The 21,718-nt window shown below is 36.5% G+C and overlaps 1 protein-coding gene across 2 annotated transcripts in view; it reads left to right on the forward strand.

Moving 5' to 3' along the window:
- LOC131064646 (uncharacterized) overlaps window positions 1-20,650 on the forward strand; it is an 81,365-nt gene extending 60,715 nt beyond the window's left edge. For both annotated transcript variants that reach the window (XM_057998865.2, XM_059211104.1), the window contains exons 18-23: window positions 4,270-4,458; window positions 4,659-4,939; window positions 5,203-5,404; window positions 5,542-5,784; window positions 19,637-19,728; window positions 19,880-20,650. In XM_057998865.2, coding sequence (XP_057854848.2) covers window positions 4,270-4,458; window positions 4,659-4,939; window positions 5,203-5,404; window positions 5,542-5,784; window positions 19,637-19,728; window positions 19,880-20,027 — 1,155 coding nt within the window. In that variant the 3' untranslated portion in view covers window positions 20,028-20,650. The remainder of the gene's footprint in view (window positions 1-4,269; window positions 4,459-4,658; window positions 4,940-5,202; window positions 5,405-5,541; window positions 5,785-19,636; window positions 19,729-19,879) is intronic.
- Window positions 20,651-21,718: the final 1,068 nt, after the last annotated feature.

The following is a 21,718-nucleotide window of genomic DNA, read 5'->3' on the forward strand; positions in this document are numbered from 1 at the left end:
TGGCCTGCGGGAGGGTGTTTGCGGCTCACACGACGTGTTTTTCGGACGCGCGACGCGATTTGTAGGACCTGCGATTTTGTGGGTGACAGTTTAAAAAGCGACGCCGACAAGATTTTCTTCCTTCCGCGATTTCTATTTGTCCGCGAGCGGTTTTTACGATTTCCAAGGTTTTTTTGTGCTGTGCAATTTTCGTGGGTTTTGTTCTCCACGACCTGGTTTTTTATTCTTTTCGCGATTTTACCAGACCTGCGGCACCGACGGCTAGGGTTTCCCCCTAATATTTATTTTTAACAGTTTTTTTCCATTAAAAAAAATCAGTTATTTTTCTGCAGATTAATTTGCCTGGAAAGAAAAATTACGTTTTTTTGTAGAACGATACCACGGGATCTGTGGCAGTGATTTTTTAAATTTTGGTACAGATTATTTTTCTAATTTTTTTTTCAGAAAATTATAGGTTTCAGATTTGTCGAGAACTTTTTTTTTCGGGTTTTTCTAGAATTTCGAATCTTGGGTTCTGTGCCAGCCTTTCAACACCTTGGGTTCTGTGTCAGGGCTTTGCTTCTATTTTCCAGATTTTTTGGAATTTGTACCAGCAGCTGCTACAGTTGTTTTACTGATTTTTCATAGAAAAATCTGATTTTTTAATTTGTAGTTTGACATCATTTTTTTTGTGCATAAGAAAATAAGAGGGATGGCATCATTGATGAATGTCATATTGGAAAGCAGTCAGAAGTTCAACGGACAAAACTTTAATACTTGGAAGCACAGGATGCTCTCAATTTTTGAGTATCGTGGCCTTGATCAGATTGTTTTGGGCAAAGAATCTTGTCCTACAACAGTAGGTGATGATCAAAACAAACATGATGTGAAGAATCGAGAGACTATCATGCTTATCAAGTTATACGTCACAAATGATCACCTCCCTTAGGTGCCTTCAGTTAATACGGCTAAAGAGATCTGGGATCTCTTGAAGGATTTTCATGAAACGTCCGATAAGAGCTGAGCTTTCTTTTTGAAGAATATGCTGTTTTCTATCATGATGTGGATGAAAAGACATCTATCCAGGCACATCTTACGAAGATCAATGAGGTTCGTGACCAGTTGGAAGATATTGGTCGTACCATGTTGGGAGAGGATATGGTAGTGATCACGTTGAAAAGCCTTCCTAGATCCTACGAGCATTTCATTGACACGCTCAATATCTCATCTACTAGTGTTGATATGAAGTTTCTTGATCTTTCAACCAAGCTTCTACAACAAGATAGATGGAAGCAACAGTTTCGTAGTAATAGTGTTAGTGCGAAACAAGCTTTTATTGCCAAGGACAAGGGCAAAGGTGAGTACACAAAGCAGAAAGGGCAGGGCAACTCTAAGGAGGGGTTCACGCAGAGATTCACATGTCACTATTGTGGTGGACTTGGATATATCCAAAAGTTCTGCAGAAAGAGGTTGGTTGATCACAAGTCCAATTAGGGAGGGTCTCAGGAGTAGGTACAGGCTCATGTTGCAGAGCGTTCTGAAGAGGAGTTAGCCTTCTATGCTTTTTGATTTTGTCATCAGATGGGTTTTCTGATTTTTCTCCACAAAAAATCATGGGATGGTTTTGCTTGATTTATCCTCAAAAATCAGGGAGTGTTGTTTTACCACGTGATGTCAATTGTGTTACCGCGTGATGACTGGTGTTTTACCGCACGATGTTTGGGGTTTTTGCCGCATAAAGTTTCAGGGTTTTGTACAACTTTTTCCTCAAAAAATTGTTTCAGGGGTTTAGTTCATGTTAGGGTTTTTACCATTTTTTCCACAAAAAATGATGATTTGTTTCTTCAATTTTGGAGGGTTTGCCGATTTTTTCCTCAAAATCATAGTTTTAGGTTTCAGTTTGGTTACCCAACATCAGGCTGGATGAATTTTGGTATTCTTGATCATTCACACGCAACAGAGTGTGTTCTTTCCGTTTGTGATCAAAAGACCTGCAGTGTCTTCTGTAGGGTAGTTAGTAGATAGAATGACCATTAAGGGAGGGTATTAGAATATTTAATTAGTTTTTTAATGGTCATTAGAGTATTTTTTGCTTCAATTAGTTTTTAATTTTTAGAAGCAGTTGTTTCTTTTTAGAAACATCACCGCTTGTAATCGCCTATTTAAACGGCTCTACAATTGAATAAAGTAATCTGATTGTTTGAGCAATAATTTTTCAATTACAAAGCTAATTTTTTAAAATCTTGAAGCATTTTACTATTTTACATTCTTTAAAGGTGCATACCCATTGTATGATCATTTTTTTTCTTTTTTTTTTCTCCTTGAGAGATTTTTGGTTCTATCTAACTAATTACTCTTAGGCGTGACACATGTCTTTGCTTAAGATCAATAACTAGGGAAGTTCCTTCTATGTTTTCATGTGTTGGACAAGGCAGGTGAGTTTTCTTTGGCCTAGAAAGACGACTACCACATCTCTTTCAAAATACAAGAGGCAGACACACATTGCTAATTTTCTTTGTGCTGTTTTTGGATCTTTGAGTTTTTATGAGAGACAATGTAGGATTCTTCCTAATATTCCCTAGCCTAGGGTTCTTAGCCTAGGCAACTCACATATTGATGTTATTAGGTCTTGTAGTGGGCCCTTCATCGTGATATATCATAGTGCTGATCCTTCTCTATTATACAATGCAGACTTGGGACAGGCCCAATCTAGTAATATTTGTGATGTTTTAATATTTATGATGTTTGTACTATTCATAATTCATGTTGACATTTCTCCCAAGATATGTGGGGTTATATTTAGGGTTCACTCCTAGTCTTTTATACTCAGTTCTAGTGTGGAGTACCATTTTAGATACTTTTAGGCTACCCTATATTTTTGTAACTGAATGTACTTGTCAAGTCTCATCAACATACATTGGTAAATAGTGAACATTGTAGTTGGCATAACATGCATATGGGTTATATTTGATAATTTTGGTCACCCAACATTGTATTAAGTGATTGTCACTCTCGGTAGTTATGTGTTGGTTGGTTGACGGTTGTGTATCTCTCGGCAACCGTCGGGTTCTTTAAATATATTGTGTATCACCAAGCAAGGTAGGACAGTATTGTCGGATCTGTTGTAATCCTTGGCTGACTATCTTTGGTCTTCTTCTTTGTAATGATTGCATGTGTGAATAAAGATATATTTTACTGCCATGTCTGGTATGCATTGTCATGTACATTATTGTTTTCTATATTTAATTTACCAGTTATACCAGCAAACAAACATTAATATGATTTTTTTCTTTCTTTTTCCTACATTTCAAATAGCAAAACTAATCTCTTTTATTTCCATTTTTATAGATAAATAACACCTTGATTATTTTTTTCCCGTCTATGTGCATTTTCTTCTATCACTGTACAGAAATGCAAATAGACTAGTAAGATGTGCATGGATCAGCTCAACCTTGCCCTCTAATCATTCTTTGGCTGCCAAAGTAGACATTGGGAATGAGGATAAGCATTATTTGCTTGTTATTGTCTACTGCTGTTCTCTTGAGTTCATTGACTTAATTTTGGTCATCTGTGGACATTAATATATTATTTCTACAGAAATCACAGCCCAGGGGTTTATCACTCCATAACATTTAATAATCATTTCTAGTTATCACGTGTATTTTTTTTTGTTTTATTTCTTTTATTGTCTACTTGTTGTTTATAGTATATACAGTTTTTTATCATTTGTATAACTGAGCCTTGCAAAGCTGAAAATGCACACAAACATGTTTGTCAAAGTTGTAGATGCTTTTTAAACTCTCTATAGAAAATGGAGTGCTCTTTTGAAAAAATATTGAAAATGTAAAATGTACGGGCCTTTATGTGCTATCTCAGGTGAAAGTGGTTTATGAAATACCATTTAGCCTTTGAAAATAACTTACTACTGTAATTTAAAGTCTTTCCTGGTAAAGATCCTTACGTAGATGTCAAATCGCTAGACATACTATGTACACTAAAGTTCACCAGATGAGCCCTTTTAGACTACAAAAATGCATTTGGTGGTGCTGCAATTCCTACCTATTCTCTATAGATATAAAATTATAAATTAGTAAGGCTTAAACGTCCTACATGCTATAGATTGATTTTTTGACTATTTAATTGCTTACTGGTGTTTACCTGGACTGATGCAAATTGATTTACAATTTTGTGTTAGGAGATTTTTTATTTTTATTGTTCAATTGTAAAGAAGGAAATTTTTTGTTAGGAGATTTTTTATTTTTATTTATGCTGGTAGCTACTTTGGTGCAGGTAGCTGCTACACCAGATTTAATTGTTGCATATGTTGACTTTTTTCTTGGAGGAGATGAAAAGAGGCCAGACCTTCCTCCTCGCCTCAAGCAGAGATTTCCTATGTGCATAATTTTTGGAGGAGATGGAAGCTATATGGCTCCTTACTTTCTTCATAGTGATAATCTACTGACAAGTCTTTTGGGACAGGTCCGTAATAAAAATGTAAAGCTAAGATTATTTCTTGAGTTTCCGTTTAACAAGAGGTTATTATCATTCCATATCTTAAGGGAATTGTAGAAGCACTATTTTGCACATTAAATATTTACATATTGACGAATCATAGGGAAGGACACCATTGCCTGGTGAAGAACTTATTTGTTTTTCACTGGTTTTTCCTCTAATGGCAGTCTGTTCCAGCAACCGTGTGGTATCGGTTCGTTGCTGGTTTGAATGCATATTTGCGTACAGTGCGCCAAGGTTGTCTCCGTATAACTTTGCTGCCGGTCATAAATTGGCTTGGCACACATGCAAATCCTACACTAAGCTTGCATGGCATACAGGTTGACCTTGCATGGTTTCAGGCTACATCATCTGGCTACTACCAACTAGGCCTGATTGTGATTGAGGCTAATGAAACGCTTCAGCATACAATTCTTTCAGATGTTGGAGGCACACCGGCAATTGAGCAGTTGAGAAACTGTTATGCTCTTCACTTTCATAGTTAAAATGTTATTTCCATGACTAATTTTTTTTCGATAGTTCAATATATGGTGATCCTCATATTGTAATTTTCAACATATAAAAACTTGTGCACAACAGTTGAATTATTTTTTCTCACAAGCTTAATAAATTTAAATTAGATGCTTGATTTCACTGTAGTCACAGGACAGTTGACATTCCTTGATTTTGTGCTACAATTTCCCTTCATTATGTTTTTTTTATCATGTTTAGGATTCATAACACCCAGAACAATCACCAGACTGTTCGATGGCAAGAAAATCAACAGTACACTGGTTGGTCTCATAGACGGATACGTGGAGGAGTAGGTGGAGGGGTTATAAATGCAATTACTTTGCAGTCTATGGAGGATAGAAAGGATATTTTCTTCCCTCTATCTCTTATACTGCGGAACACACGGCCTGTCGGCCACCAGGTAATGAGTACAAATTGTTAATTTATGTTTAACCTCTTGCATGTATTTCATGATATATCTTTAAACTTTAACTTGAAACCTATTATTTGATTATTCTTTAGCTAACACTAATAATCTTTTGTTTCTGTTTCCTGCAGGACCTTGTTGGTCTAATCATCTCAATTTTACTCTTAGGAGACTTTAGCTTAGTGCTGCTTACGTTGCTGCAATTCTACTCCATTTCATTGCCAGCATTTCTTGTGGTCTTGTTTGTGCTTCCTCTTGCTTTGTTATCACCTTTTCCTGCTGGTATCAATGCTCTCTTTAGTCATGGTCCAAGGAGGTCTGCAGGTCTTGCTCGTGTGTATGCTTTGTGGAATATCACATCACTCAGTAATGTTGTAAGTTGCCATTTATATTATTTTATAATGTGTTATATGTTTGTTAATTACTTCTAGTACAGTAGTTGGCAATTTTAGTTTCGATGAAACTGTTGAATTAATCAAAATCTTCAATGAACATTCAATATCCTCACTCAATAGCATTAAATACAAGTATATCCTATAATCCTGAGTCTGAAGGTGCTGGGACATACATAGATTTGATGCAGAAATTGCAATGACAATTCTGATAAAAATGAAATTTCATAGCATAGCTCATATGCAAGCTAGGAAAAGCATCATTGATGATAGATTATCGATTTTTTTTTAACAGTCCAAAAGATATACAGTTCCCTTTGTTCAGGTTTTCTAATTGCTAACTAAAGTTTTCACAGTAACAATTTTAGTGTAGTTAGTTATATTGTTTTTCATATCTTTTTGCTGGTGTATCTTCTAATTATAATAAAAAGATTTTGTTTTAGGTATCTGAAACAAATAAATGGGGAAACATATAAGAAACCCTTGTCTCTTGTAATCATAATGATGATATATTTATTGCCTGTAACTATGAGGGTCAGTAGAATATAACAAAATAGGAACATCGTTTTGAAATCTCGAAGTCCATATGTTTCTTCCAACATTTGCATTTCTTTTTTTCTTCTGATTTTTTGTGCACACTTATTTCCTGCTACTTCAATCTAGCTTGATTGTATTTCATTGCTAACCTCTGTTGAGGGTTGTGTTCAGCCAATAAGTTTAATCTGGTTTAAACTCTGCAATTTTGAAGAGATCATATAGGAAAGATGGCTGAGCGGTTCAAGGTGTAGCATTGGAACAAGTTGTTTTTTGTTTTTTCCTAGTATGTTGCCTTTGTTGAGAGTGCTCTTTTTTGTTTTTAGATGATGTTCTTTTTTGCATAATGCAATTCTTTATAAAGGGCTGGATCTCTTGGCAGTTTTCTTTGAATATTGTTGGTAAACAGATTTGTCACTGCAATTGTTTCTCTAAAACTGACCCTGTTCGCCCAAAGACTAGTGACAAATGTTCCAACAGTTGGAAAGATTGTGGTGACCTCTGCATTTGAGAGGGGCAGCTCCCTTGTATGATGGGGGTTTTTAGGATTTTTGTGTACTTTTAACCTGGAAGTACAAAAAGGAGACAAGACAAAACTAAAGGAAGATTAGTAACAAAAACCCTATTGGAAGACATACAAGGACCAAATAGGATTCCTTAATTGATAACATTTACAAAGGGGTTATAAGCACATATTTTTAGATGCACAATGACAATGAACGAAGGATGATGAATCTCGACATCCGAATAGATCAACTACTTCGACACACTCCAACTGAGATACCAAAGTCTGTTTGCGTATCATTACATCAATTGCACAAATTATCAATAGTTTGCACATATGCATAAAGAGATCACCAATTTGACATACGAGAAATTAGCGATAATAACAAATGAACACATTTAGAACACACGAACCTAAATGCATTCTTCATTATCTTCTTGAAATGTTACAATTCCAAAAATCCATCTATACATATTGTGGAACCCAAAAGTTACCATAAATTTCTCTGAAAAATCTTTAGAGTTTCTCCTTTGTAAGAGTCTTCTTTCCTTTTACAACCTCAATAGCCTGTATTTATAGACTCAATTTGATAACCACTTAGGATAACCACTTCGCACAACTACTTAAGTGGTTACTTCAAATAACTACCTTTTTATGAGTAAGTTAGGATTTACCTACTTTTACAAACATAAAGTCCAAAGGCTAATGTTTAGTTACAATAAGTGACATTTAAGTCACTTTTACAAAAACGTTAACATGAAACTATGTATTTGAGAAAAAGATCAAGTAATTGATCCTAGTGAATTGGGCATTGAAGCTTCCCTCGATCCAAGAATCATTCATTCACCAACAACTTAACCTTCAGGGACATGTGCTTCAACTATACTTTATTGTCCATATTTTCCCTCTGAGTATGCATTTATATACAATGCAAAATTTTGACCATCAAATCGTATAAGTTCCTTGTTTCGTAAGTCCAATGTTTGCTTTAATATTCCTTTTCAACAATAAGCAAACAAATGGCTTTCAACATATGGAACCTCTTAGAGATTGAAAATAGTATATGTGTTTCTCACGATTAATTGACCAATTTATCATGTCATGATTGGTAGTAAAATTCTTAGCCAAATCCTTTGACTTTGACCTTATGTTTCTTCCATCTTCCTTACATAGCAAGAACATATACTTATTTTACCCTTGTTTTCCAACTCTCTTGATTTTGAGGACGTCTTCATTATTCTTCTAAAAAGAGTCTTTGGTGTTGATGAAGAGAAACCAGAGTTCCAGATGTGTTACTTGAAAGTTTTGAAAATGTTTTTAACAAATAATCATGTGCATGTCTTTTAGTCATAGCATTCCATGATAGCTCATTTGTTCGAAGCTTTCGATCAAACAATTTCTGTGCCTCAATGAATTTCCATAACCTATTCCAAAGATTCTATTCCGCATGGGCAGAGAAGATGAGAGCAAAGGTTGTAGAATTTAGTTTTATAGATGTGCCATGATTGCGATTGCTTGAAACTTTCTAAAGCCATTCTCACCAAATTCATTTTGAGCGAACGTCGCGATTATTGTATTCCATGTAATGACATCTCTTTGATGCATTATGTCAAGCAAATCATGCACTATCTTTGATTGCACTCTTCACATGTGAATCTTCCAAGATGACCGCAACCACAACATTTAAATGCATTTAGTCATCCCTTAATCTTCAATAGATATCCATATCATGTTCCAAAGTGCCCATTTTGGAACAGACGTTGAGAACATTCGTAGTGGTTATGAAATATGGCTTTGTGCCTTTGAGGTGTTGTGTCAAACTACTTTATACTTTGTTCCAAAGCTCTCATCTCCATGTGCATGGTTGAAAGTGCATGATCTCTTTCTTACAAAAAGAATGTGTCATTGTATGGCCTCCAATCCACTTCCAACTATCTTTTTAACCCTTCTATGATTTATCAAAATTTTTACCTTTTGAACCTCACACCATCCGCTCTCCTCTGTATGGACATATGATCAAGACACTTCATTACTCCAAATCATAGTTTTAAAACTCGTGGACTCGCCACGGACTCGCGAGTCCGTGGGAGCCACGAGTCGACTCGCCAAGGACTCGCGAGGCGAGTCCATCTGAAAGACTCGCTAGTCTTTTGCAAGGACTCGCGCGAGTCTTTTGCATGGACTCGCGAGTCTTTCAGATGGACTTGCGCGACCCAGAAAAAAAGTCATGTAAGCTTTAAAATTGAGTTTAACATGTGAAAAAATTTGGTCTCTCCGTCAGGATTCATATATGGAATATAACATTTAACTTATACTTTAAGTTATATTCCATATATACTGTCAGGATGTTTGAGAGTGGTTTCGGACCTCCAGGAGTTATAATGCAAAATCTAGTTTTTGGAGGATTCTTCAATTTTCCAGACTTAGTCAAATTTCAGGATCCTTCGGCGATGCCCCTTGACCCCAACTTGGGGGCGCTGCCCCCAAACACCCATCGAAAAATACAAGGGGAAATTGTGCCGATGGAAGTAGGGAAAATTTAACCTCCGAGTCTGATTAGGCTCCATATAAAAGCATAATTAGCATTGAAGAAATCTTGGTATTATACATTTTAGAGTTGAAAGTTTGAAACTATGAGTATGTGACATGTGTAATGTTTCAATTCTGGCTCTTATGTTCTCTAAATGCATTAATTTCTTTATGTTTTTTTGTAAAACTATGGTTTTTTTTTTTTGCCGAGTCCTTGCCGAGTCTTTCACGAGTCCGAGTCCGAGTCCAAATTTTTGGTTTGCCGAGTCCGTGGCAATGTCTTTCTATAGTCGAGCATTGCACATCTTGTAATCATTGCTGTCAACAGAATGACAACTCATCAAAATAGCTTATTAAAAAGTTAATGTGCCTTCTATATGCATCCAAAATTTGCATGCATGTCAACCAGAGCTTTTCTAAGTTAAATATCTGACAAAAATCCTCTTACTGTTATGCTTTAATGCATGTCCATACCGAGTTCCAAAACTCGTATTTTGCACAGGCAGGTAGGATGCAGGCAACGGTTGTGGAGTTCGGCTTTTGTCCTGCCAATTGCATTCGCTTTAATGTTAATAAAGCCTTTGTAACAATTCCATTTCGTATATATCCTGCAATCATCTCATTTCATTCATTGAGATATCTCCTTGAGGCATTCTGTCGAACAACTCAGCTACATTGTCTGTGATTCCATTTTGCATGCATGCCGCTACTACTTGAACCTTTTCAACGTATTCCTTTTGCTGCAGACCCACAATCATTGCATTCTATGGGATGCCATTTCTCTGAGCATTCTGTCAAACAGTTCAGGTGCAATTTCTGCGCATTCACATTTTGCATACATGTCAACCACGACAATTGCAATTATAACTTCAACGGTATTGAAATGTTCTCAATACTAGATGTGTTAATGTCCGCATGATCTGTGTTATGCATGAAGCTGCTGGAAAGGATAAGTGGGAAATAATTGTTGAGAAACAAAGAATTGGGAGCAAAGCATATCCTCCAATTTGGCACAATGAATAGTAAACATACCCAAAGTGTGAATATTATATGACTAATTCTGTGATTTTTAAAATAAAATATAGCTGTAAATGTAAATACATAACAATATTAAAATATCAATCCTCTAGTTAATGTTTGCTTTGGTAATTAGTATATTTTTATTCATTTTTTTACTATGTTTCCCCGAATTTGTTTTTGGGATAGGGGACGTGACAGCTAAGGTATGGCTATATAAAATATAGGGAAAATTTAAAATATATAGGAAAATTTTAAATATTCATATGAAAACATGGATGAATATATACATTATAGAACCTTAACATATAACATTTGTGTTCAATTGAAAAGATAGAGTGCCATTAATTCAAAATTTCAAATGTTTAATACTTAATTCAAAATTCTTTCAAAATTCGTTATTAATATACATTTGCTATTAAAAAATAACGTACAACTACAAGTTATAAACTTATAACAAGATGGCCAAAGGCTGCATTGTTGCCATATAGTTTCACTTTCAATACGATAAGAAAATCAATATACAAAAAAACAAAGTACATTGCGGCCCCTAATTTGCATCTCCCATCATTGCATCAAAATCAGAGTCCTCTGAGTCATTGCCATTGTGATGGTCCACCTCATCAACTTGTGTTGTCTCCTCATCAACTTGGGCCACGTCTTTGGGATCAATATCCCACTGTAAAATTTGGAGTCAGACAATCATGAAGTCGAAGAACACTATGCACGACTACTAGCTTCTCTACTCATCTAGAGGTAACTCTATTTATTTTGATGGAGTGGATAACGCTACATGTGGACCAATTCCTTTCTGCAGTAGAGGAACTAGCAACTTGTGCAAGGAGGCGTGTGGCAATAATCTTCAATTGTGGTGTCTCCCTCTCGTGCCATGTCCACCATCCAATAGGGTTAGTTTGAGCTAATCGAGCTCTATCCGACCTTGCCTATGGTCTATTGAATGTTGGACAATTAAGATTTGCAAAGTCAAGGAATTGCGTGTGAAGTATTGAAGACTCCTATGAATACATCTTATCAAAGGTCCTTGTTAACCCATCTCAAACCTCCCTCTTCATCGTCACATGGAGGCATTCTTCCATCCCTTGGTGCATACCATTTGGGATTTAGAGCAAAGGTGTTCATTGTGTTCTACTTTTGCATCACAATGGGCTTAATATGTTGCCCATATAATCCCAATTTTGGATCCTTAGCCAAAATTGTTTGCGTCATCTTCCCAAGCATACTGTCAAATGTCTCATATATAATGCACCTCAAGCATCCTCTCTAACAAAATGGAGTGAGTGGCATACCTTGTGTTAACAGGTTTGAGGGACTCCTTTGAAAATGTCTTGAAGAGAGTAATTGAGGTGTGCTTGTTGCATATGAACATTTCAATGTCTTTAGCTTGTTCCACCTCTTGCTTTACCTAATCTATTTTCCCCATGTCTTTCAATGCATTGTTCAATGCATGAACACAACATGGGGTCCAAAAAATGTCCTTGTAAGAGCCCTCCACCATCAACTAGCCGATTGCACACACGTGTTGAATCAATGATCACCTATACAAGATTTTAGGGCCCAACCTCCTCTATGGCATTTCTCAAAATGGTAAATTGGAAGTCAGAATCCTTTTGCTTCCCTGAACAATCCACGACTTTCAGAAAATAAGAATGAGCAAAGCATATAACAATGATATTGATGAGTGGCCCATGTCTAATATTAGCCCACCTATCCAACACAATAGAGCAACTTGTCCTCATCCAAGTTTGCCTCATATCCTCTATTACACATTAACCTTGGAATACTCTTTTTCTGGGAGGGATAGTGTGTAGCTTATGATCTCTAGGGGGTACACGAATGAGGGACCGATAGAGACTACATCTTTGATCATTTGCTTCAAGTAAGTGGAACGGGCCACATGAAATGGGATGGCATGAGCAAGAAAGAATTTGGCAATGGAAGACTTTGTAGCATCTCATGCTTGTACAAAAAACATAGCTTCAACTGACACTGGCTTCTCACCACCTCTCATCTTCCTTCTCCATCTTGTGACAACTTCACTACTACCCAGTTCTTTGGATCAAGGCTCATCAAATCATTATCAATTTGATAGCCTCTAACTGCATCAATTGTACCATACAAAGTTTGTAGCTTTTCCCAAGCTTCTTTGATTTTCTTACACTTTTTAATGTGAAAGATAAGTTCAGGAGATATGTACTTTGTCAACATTAGAAGAGCCATAGAACTTTTGATGAGCCATTCCATTTTCAGATTAGGATCATTAAAATATGAGGGTTCTGAAATTGTGCCATCGACTTAATGATTTAAACATTTTTCCATTAGTTTACTCCATGCATTAACTTTCCAAGTTGCATAATCTTGTGGAGTTAAGAGTGAATCTTTAGAAGAACCCATAACTGAAAATGAAACAACAACAGAGAGAGAGAGAGAGAGCACACACTCCAAGGGAGACTCCCCCTTTTTCACTCAATCAAAGAATTCCCCCAAACAAAAAATGATTGGGGCACTTTATAAATTAGTGTGTTTATAATGGAGTTGTTTTCCAAAGTTTTACAATATACGAAAATGGATTCAAAGTACAATACAATCTTATAATGAGAATCTCAAACTACCACCAATGTGTAGTGCTCGAAAAAATATCAACTTTTAAGAAAATGATCACCTCGATCTGAGGTTGTATGTGAAAGTTACATATGTTTGAAGTTGAAATAATGAGGACTGTCCTTCAAATCTGATGAGAAAACTGTTTTTTTTTTCGGAAAATTGGGACCACTTGAGCAAAATGGATCACACCACTGCGAAGAGCACAAAATTCTGCCTCGAATAAAAAAAAAATTGTGCTGAAAAATGCCTATGTATGACCAAGAACGAGCAAAACATGATGGTCTATCTCAACTTGAAGTTGATGGGAACACACCTGCAATCGGCCAAGTGGAATTGTTAAACTATGAGACCAATGATGTTGAAGAGGTCTGTTGAATGATGACCCCATTGATAACTTGAAAAAAATGCTCAGCAGAAAAAGTTAGTTTGGGGTTGAGAGAAGTCAAAAAGTGACTTGGATGTATTGATGTTAAATGTCCTATCTTATGGATCAATTAAGAATCTTTTTCCGTAGAAGGACACAATGGTGGGCACATGAAGCACCTCTTTCCTTGAAGGAGATGATGAGGAGCACATAAAAGAGGACTCAAAGAGGGAATTAACCTAGAGAAATGGAAATAGACTAGAAGAAACAAGAGGAGCTTGGAGAACCAAACACAATAATCCCCTAGACTTTTTCATGTTTTCTTTGACCATTAGCTCCACTTTCAAGAAACCTAGAAGTGTACGCTATAGAGCTTATAGGTGTAAGTCTAGTTTTCCATTCCATTATGCAATGTTTGCTGCGAAGATCTGATGTGTGTGCATGTTTCCTATAACGAGGTCTTTAATCATGTGATTTTCTTTTCTTCCTGCAAAATAACGAGGTCTTTAATCATGTGATTTTCTTTTCTTCCTGCAAAATATGCTAACTTGCATGTAGAGTAAAACTCATGTAGCAATTACTAGAGTACGAGTAAGGGTTGTGGCTATAAACAATGAATACTCTTGAGCATAGATGAACTACTCGCCACTCGGCAAAACTCGTCAAGGCCTAAAAAAAACACTCAGGAAAAACTCGGCAACTTAAAAACACGCTTAAATTTAATTAAAAATGCATTTTTGTTGCAAAATTTAATGAGAAGATGCATCCAATGAATCAATAAATGAGAACACAAAAGAAACAAGCTGATTCTAGATATATTTAAATGCAAAGTGTCTACAAAATCACATCCTCATGAGGAATGTTGATGGCTGGAAGCCTGGAAGTAAAATAGTAAATAGTTTTAGTAAAACCAAAAGTAAATACATCATTACAATTACAACTTCCTCTTCCCAACTCTAGCAAAAACTAGGGGAGAGTTAGAACTAGAGGGTCTAGTCCTAGAAGTCTGCAGTGGGTGTGATTTTGCCTCCTCGCTCTGTATGGCTGGCTCGTCCTCCATCTGGGATGAAGCTATGTCTCCACCTGCTTCTGGCACTGGCAAGACTCCTCATCCTCATCCTCTTCCTCCTCAATGTCATCCAGCATGAAACCAAATCCACCCCCCTCCTCCATAGCCTGCCTCTCCAAATCAGTGATGTCATCCTCGGAAAACAATGGAGGCTGCTCTTGTGATGTCCAATCACTGTAAGGATCTATATCATCCAAGTCAATTGGACCACCTTCTACTTCCTCTACCTTCCTTACGTGCAATCAAAGATTATATTGCACGAAGACAAGGTCATTGAGGCATTTTTGTGCTAACTTGCTCCTCTTCTTCGTGTAGATTGCTTCAAGCAAGCTCCAATTGTGCTCACGATTGGATGAACTACAAGGATGACGTAAGATTTTGAGGGCAAATTTTTTGAGATGTGGGGTATTTCCACCCCAACTTTGCGCCAAGCATTTGCAAATTAAAATTAGGTTGAGAGTAGCACCCCTTGCCGGGGTTTGAGTGTGAGAAAGAGGGGGGTAGAGAGATAGGTCTAGATCTTGGGGGAGAGAGAAGAGAGTGAGATGGAGTGTGGTAGAGAGGGGGATAGAGGAAGAGTGATAGGGAGATAGATAGGTCTAAAATTCGGGGCAGATAAAGTGAGTGAGATAGAGAGAGCGAGAGAATGTTGAGAGGAGCATACTGATTACTGAAATTTGACTAAGTCTGAAAAATTAAAAGATCTTCTAAAACCTAGAATTTGCATTATAATTCCTAGAGATCTGAAACCACTCTCAAACATCATGCCAATATATACATGAATATATTCTCATGAAGAGAATGAAACTGACCTGAAAAAACAAAAATAGATAATTTCTTTGATGTGTTTGGGCCTCTTTTTTTAGTGTACCCGAGTTTTTTTTCGGCGAGTAAAATTCAGAAAAACTCGCAGAGCAGAAAAACTCGGCGAGTTTAAAAAAAAAACTAGTTGTGTCCGGGTCAGATCAGAAAAACTCGCAGAGCAATGAATAATACACTGAAGGACATGGATGCAACTAGTTAGATCAAAGAGGTGGTTAATGATGCACCAACTTAGCAAGAGACACCAATCTCTTGTCTCCTCCACTGAGCACCAACTCAGCAAGAAACACCAATTTCTTGCCCCCTCCACTGAGCACCAACTCAGCAAGAGACACCATCTCTTTGAATAAGAGGCGCCAACCTCCCGATCTCTCAAATAGAAGGTAACAACCTTCGAGATATAGTAAAACAATTTGTTTGTGACTACTTCTTGGATCTGCTCTAAACACCTTCAGAAATCTGCTCACTTAACAAAAATCTGACTTAAAGATCTGCTCTCAAATCTCCACTCAGATCTGCAATATGATATTCAATACATGCTCATAAATCTGAATTAAGTCTTCACACAAATTTGCTCTTTTAAAGTCTGATTTTCACTCATAAATTGGCTCTTTTTCTGCTCTAAATCTGCTCATAAAGTACGAAAGATATTCAATGAAATTCTTGTTTTCTAATCCTTGAGCAACTCTTTATTTATACCTTCCAAAATGCTTCTTCGCCAACGGTCATATCCCATCAAGGGAGGTCGGCCAGCAGCAGGTAGTGGCATAGTTACTCCTATACAAGATGTTGAGCTTAAGGCAGGCTTCATGAAGGCCATATAGAAGTTACATGATTCTACCAAGGCCAACTTTGTTTGTACTGAGTTGACAAAATTGGATAAAATTTGTGATTCTTAGGTGTGGAACATGCATGGGTCTAATTCTTTGATAAGCATACTTGATACTAGCGATTCATTTGCCACTAAGAGAAAGTTGTCTAATTATAATTTCATCCACTTTGCTAAGAGAAACTGGCTCATTCCTAGAAGGGAAGAGAAGTTTGTAGCTATCCATAGTGCCTCGTGTCCACAGCATTCTTACATACAAGAAGAGCCCCACAACTTGATTGGATGTAGAGCCAGAGAAGCCAACACAAGTTGTTGAAGGTGCGACACAGATAGAGTTGGTATTGGTTTGGAGTAGTTTCACTTTTCCCCAAGGACTTTTGGGATGAATGATGATTTAGAGGCCAGTTGGATTTGGATTTGGATTTGATTCCTAGGCTTGTGGAGCATAGGATGTTACTGATACAATTAGGCATTTACTTCTATTTTCAATTCTAGATAAAAAATAAATTATAAGCTTTAAGATAAGGTATTCAAATAATCGAATAATAAAATAAAGTACATAAATTAATCAAAATAAATAAATAGCCAAAAAGTGTTAAAAATAATATGATAATTTAAAATGTGCATACCATTAAATTTTTCTTTATAAAAAAACTTTTAAACTTTTAAACTTTATAACATTTAATTATTTTTTAAATATTATATTTAAAATTAATTAATTGGATACGCCCTAAAATTCGATGGACTGCTTGGGCTAACCCCAGTCAAGCCTGTACAATTCGGCTGAGGTATGTAATGTCCCTATCCAATCCAAAGGTTAGCTCTTTGGGGCCATTCAAATTTGGGAAGTCTCCTATGGAGACGAATTTGAATGAAAGATTCGGATTTGTAATGCTAAGACTAATAACCATAAAAACAACAATAAGTAATGATCAGCATGAGTCGATGTCATCGGATCAACCCAGTAGAGATTATGACTCTGCCACCAGCATGAAAATATCGATTATGGCCTCCAGTAATACTGAGTATGCAAATCAAATATCATAGTCAGATCGGCTAAAGGCCTGGAAGATTATCAACATCAGCACTTATATCCTCAATTTAATCACAAGCTATCAATGAATGGAGAATCAGTAATAGGATTAATATCCAATGATAATCATAATAATAACGATATGGTTTGATTGGGTTCACCTCACAACGCAACGGCAGTTGCAACACCGTGTTAATACAGTGGTATGCTGTTCGAATCCCCTCAGCCCCCGGTTGGATTAGTCGGTGACAGGTTAAAAGGCTGGCCCGTGCGCAGGAGGAGGTGACATAAGGTGGCATTGACCGAGGAGCCGGTGAGGTCATAATGCATGAGGGGGGTGTTAGAAGATCCTAAATCCACTGCGTTGCTGTTGATCTGTCAGCACCGACCATGCAGGATGGCCGTGCTCAGCCACGGAGACAAGAAAGAAACAGCGGAGGGATAAGGAGTTGGAGTCGAGGAGAGATAAGCAGAGCTAAAGCAGTGAGATAAGGTGTGCCACGGATGAGGTGGATCATGGAGTGATAAGTAGTATGAACAGCTCAGGTAAATCAGCAAGAATCAAATCTAGGAGGTGTTAATGACTCAGCAGAAATGTAACCATGGGAATGGGGTCCCCCAATGTGACTCCACTGGTTCAAAGCTCCAGTCAAAAGCGATTAGAGACCCAATTACCGATAAAAAAAAGAGGATATGGTTTGATCATATATAACAAACTGGTCCATATACAACAGTTAGCATATGATTAATTAATAATCATTATGGAAGGATTCAATAATGAAGAGAAGTGTCTCCTCATTGCCAAAGAATGCCAACCTTTCAGTTTGGGCGATATAAGAATAAGAACTTTCCCACTCCATTCAGCGGCATCAATTATTTCTCTTTTTTATTTATTAATCCTTAAACGGATCTGCTCTGTTTAGAGTGCATTGCCATTGGCATTTTTGTGCAGGCATATATTGGCAAATCAGAGACGGCATCTAAGGATTGCAGAGACTAAGGAAAATATATCAGACACAGCATCCATCTTTGACTGCAAGCCAGAGTCATAGACATATCAGAAACAGCATCAGATTAACGTTGCAAGAATATATATTCTTATTTGACACAGCAACTCTATGGCTGCTAAAGCGATCTCTATATTAGACATTGCATGTACTTAACTCCATATCTGAAACAGCAATATCGTTGCTAAAGCAACATATCACTCCATTGCATATACCATAAAGATAAGATCATTTATTGCAATTGTATTGCCATAGGCGACATCCTCTCATCAATTGTTGCATACGTAATTTGTCTTATCAGATGTCGCAGCCATTGCTGAAAGCAATAATTACCGAGTGCATATTCTTATTGTATATCAGATATCGCAGCCATTGCTGAAAGCAATAATTAGTGCATATTCTTATTGTATATCAGATATAGCATAATCGTACTATCACTATAAGTGACAGAGAACATCATTTACATAGCATATCTCATATGGGCATATCAGACATTGCTATTGATATATATTGATATCTATATCATTTGCACATATTTATATTGATTAATTCAGAAATTGCAGTTGATCTTGGTTTATCTTCCATTACTTCCCTAAATTGTATTCAACTGACATAGTAGAAAAGGAAGTTGAAGTAAATGAACTGGCTTTCCTAACTTAGCCAAAAAGGGGACATTATGGGGTAGGGCTCAATTCTCCCCTACAATTCAATGGGGTAGAGCTCAATTCTAGAACTATTTTAGCAGTCCCCTACAATTCTATGGGGGCCAGCTTGCCCTAAAATTTTATGAACCCTTCGCCCTACCCCCAGCCGAAATGTAGGGGGCTGGGGCCGATAGAATAGTAGGGACCCCTCAACCTGTTCCTGGGGTCTGGGGTGGGGCCTAGGCGGCATCGAATTGTTAGTCGGGGGAGAGGGTAGATCCACAAAAGGGAGGGCCCAAACCTACCTAGGCGTTAATGGAGCCCTCGAGCGGGGTGGGTATAATTCAGATGCCCAATACCACCCATAGGGGTATTGAATAGACAAAGTTAACCAACTCTTTGTTTAAATATTATTTAATTCAAAAAATATTAATATATATTAAATTAAACATTGGCTTTGGATTGAGATTCTAATGATCATGCATAATCACCTTGATTCTGAGAGGTGCAATGACTGGCTCTGTGATTAATCATAAGTTTGTGGAAGTATAAGGGTTTTGCTTCACAACTTTTTATTTTCAAATAACATGAAAACATTTTCCCCTCTATTGATACATTTGACTCGAGTGCATTTAACTTTGAAGTCTAGAAGAAGATATGTTCTTATTCTTTCTTAGATCTAGGATGGCATATGATAATTTTTTTTGTTTATATCATGGTTTTGTCGTCATTCTTAATTGATTATGTTGTTTCAGCAGATACAGTTTTTTATAGCATATTGGGAAGGGTTTAACATGATAATTTTTTTTACCTATGTTAAATCTTTGCTATTCTAATTTTGTTGGAATTCTGACTGTAGGTTGTGGCGTTGATATGTGGATTTTACCATTATAAATTTCATGCCTCGTCAAATGGAGGACTTCATAATTTTCATGCGTTGAATTTTAACACGTATGCTTCTATTTTACTTAATTGTCTTTGCTTGCCATGAAATAATAGATAGGACATCATTAAAACTGACATTTTCGTTTCTGTGTCTATAAATGAGCGGAAATTATTAGGCAGTATTGAAAAGCTCAACTTTTTTTGTTTATTTTCTCAGGGAAGAAGCTGGATGGTGGCTGTTTCCTACGGCACTTTTACTATGTAAATGTGTACAAGCACACTTGGTGGATTGGCATATTGCCAATTTAGAAATTCAAGACCGCAATTTGTACAGTAAAGAACCAGCAAAGTTTTGGGAGTCATAAATGTAATCCATATGCACAAATTTTGCACACTCTGATTCCATATAAACTGTAGAGATCCGCGTTGCCACGGGAAAGCAGAGGCATAATTTTCTTCCAACAATAGTTAAATCAGTGAGAACATTGTTTCCAGATTACACCAATTGAATAATATAGTCATACACCATACCCATCTCATATTATTACCCCTCAAAATTAGAGGGAGAGTTGTAGCGTCCTGTAAGGTTACATGATGAATCACAGATTCATGATCCTTAATTCTGTTCCACTTCCACATCACCAGAGTGTTCGTTAGATGTAGATATTTTCTTGAACTTGGAGAATGTATATTAAATTTTTGAAATGGAGTTACTCGCTTGCTTCCAATTTCTTGTCTTATATTCCTTGATCCGGTAGTTGCATGTAAAAGCGGTTGAGTTCTTCAGTTTGCCATTTTTGGACATACAGTCCAGGTAATTGGAAATAGCTACAAACCTCGATGTGGTGATTGTCACATAAGGCTGTAGAATTGATTTGTTTAAAAGCTATCATCCATGAAATTATTTGGTCTCCGCTGATTGTACATGATGTCTCTCATTCCATTCTGTAATCATTGCCTGTGTAATATATGGTGACTGATGAAACTAGCCAAGGCTTGACAACTTAAAATTATGCAGAACATTTTTACTCTGGCATTATTTTTTATGTGAAAAAAATCTATTAAGCATGAAGATGCAAAATTTCAGAGTTATGTTAATTATAGTGAGATGAGAGATGCACCAAATGCAGGTCGTAAAACACATATTTGAGATCCTATTATCTATAGTTTCATAAAAAAGAATATGAAATTTAAAGGTAAAATGTGGACGGTTCTCTTTTGATTTCAAACATATTTTTTAAGAATTTAAACTTCTATGCAACATACATGCATACATATATTTTCACATATACATTCATTCATGTATGTCAATAAATATTGACACGCATGCGCACACACACACACAGAGATATATGTAATGTTTGCATATTATACATGTAAATATATACAGACGTGTGTGTAGGTTATGCAATTGGAGGTACGTATCAGTTTTCTCAGACCAAATGTATTTTGGCTAGTTTACTCATCTTGCCACAGTTTAGAGGGCAAGATCATAGGAAATTAAACACAAGTCTTCGTGGAAGTGAGTGCCAATTACTCATCAGTGGGCTTGGCCAAATAAAAAGACTGAATTTTTTTGCTGTACTGTGTTACACCAAATTTAGAAAATGAATTGAGTGAGTACTAACTTTAAATTCTTAATTATGAATTAATTATTTGTATTTGAAATCTTTTTATAAAATTTGAAATTTGAAAATGCAGGAATGATAGGGAAATAAATTTGAGAAGCTTATGATATATTTGCATGGATAGAATTGATAGAAACATTAAACAAATTTAAATATGCTTTACCACTCTAATGATTATTAAGCACACAAGTCGGTTATTTTGGCAAACGTGAAGGATAAGTAATGGTGGTGGTGAGCATTTATTCCAGCGGAGACTTTGGATTCTAGTGGATATTGAACCAAATGCCACCAATTGTGGGAATTTGTGGTTTATTCTTTCACATGCAAGTGTTTGATTAGTTGATAGTAATGCTGAAATTAACAGGTGTCAAAAGTGCTGAGGATATTTGCAGTAGAATTAGTTTCTTTGTGCTCAAATGACGATTGGT

Source organism: Cryptomeria japonica, chromosome 9, assembly GCF_030272615.1.
Source record: "Cryptomeria japonica chromosome 9, Sugi_1.0, whole genome shotgun sequence".
Taxonomy (NCBI): Eukaryota; Viridiplantae; Streptophyta; class Pinopsida; order Cupressales; family Cupressaceae; genus Cryptomeria; species Cryptomeria japonica.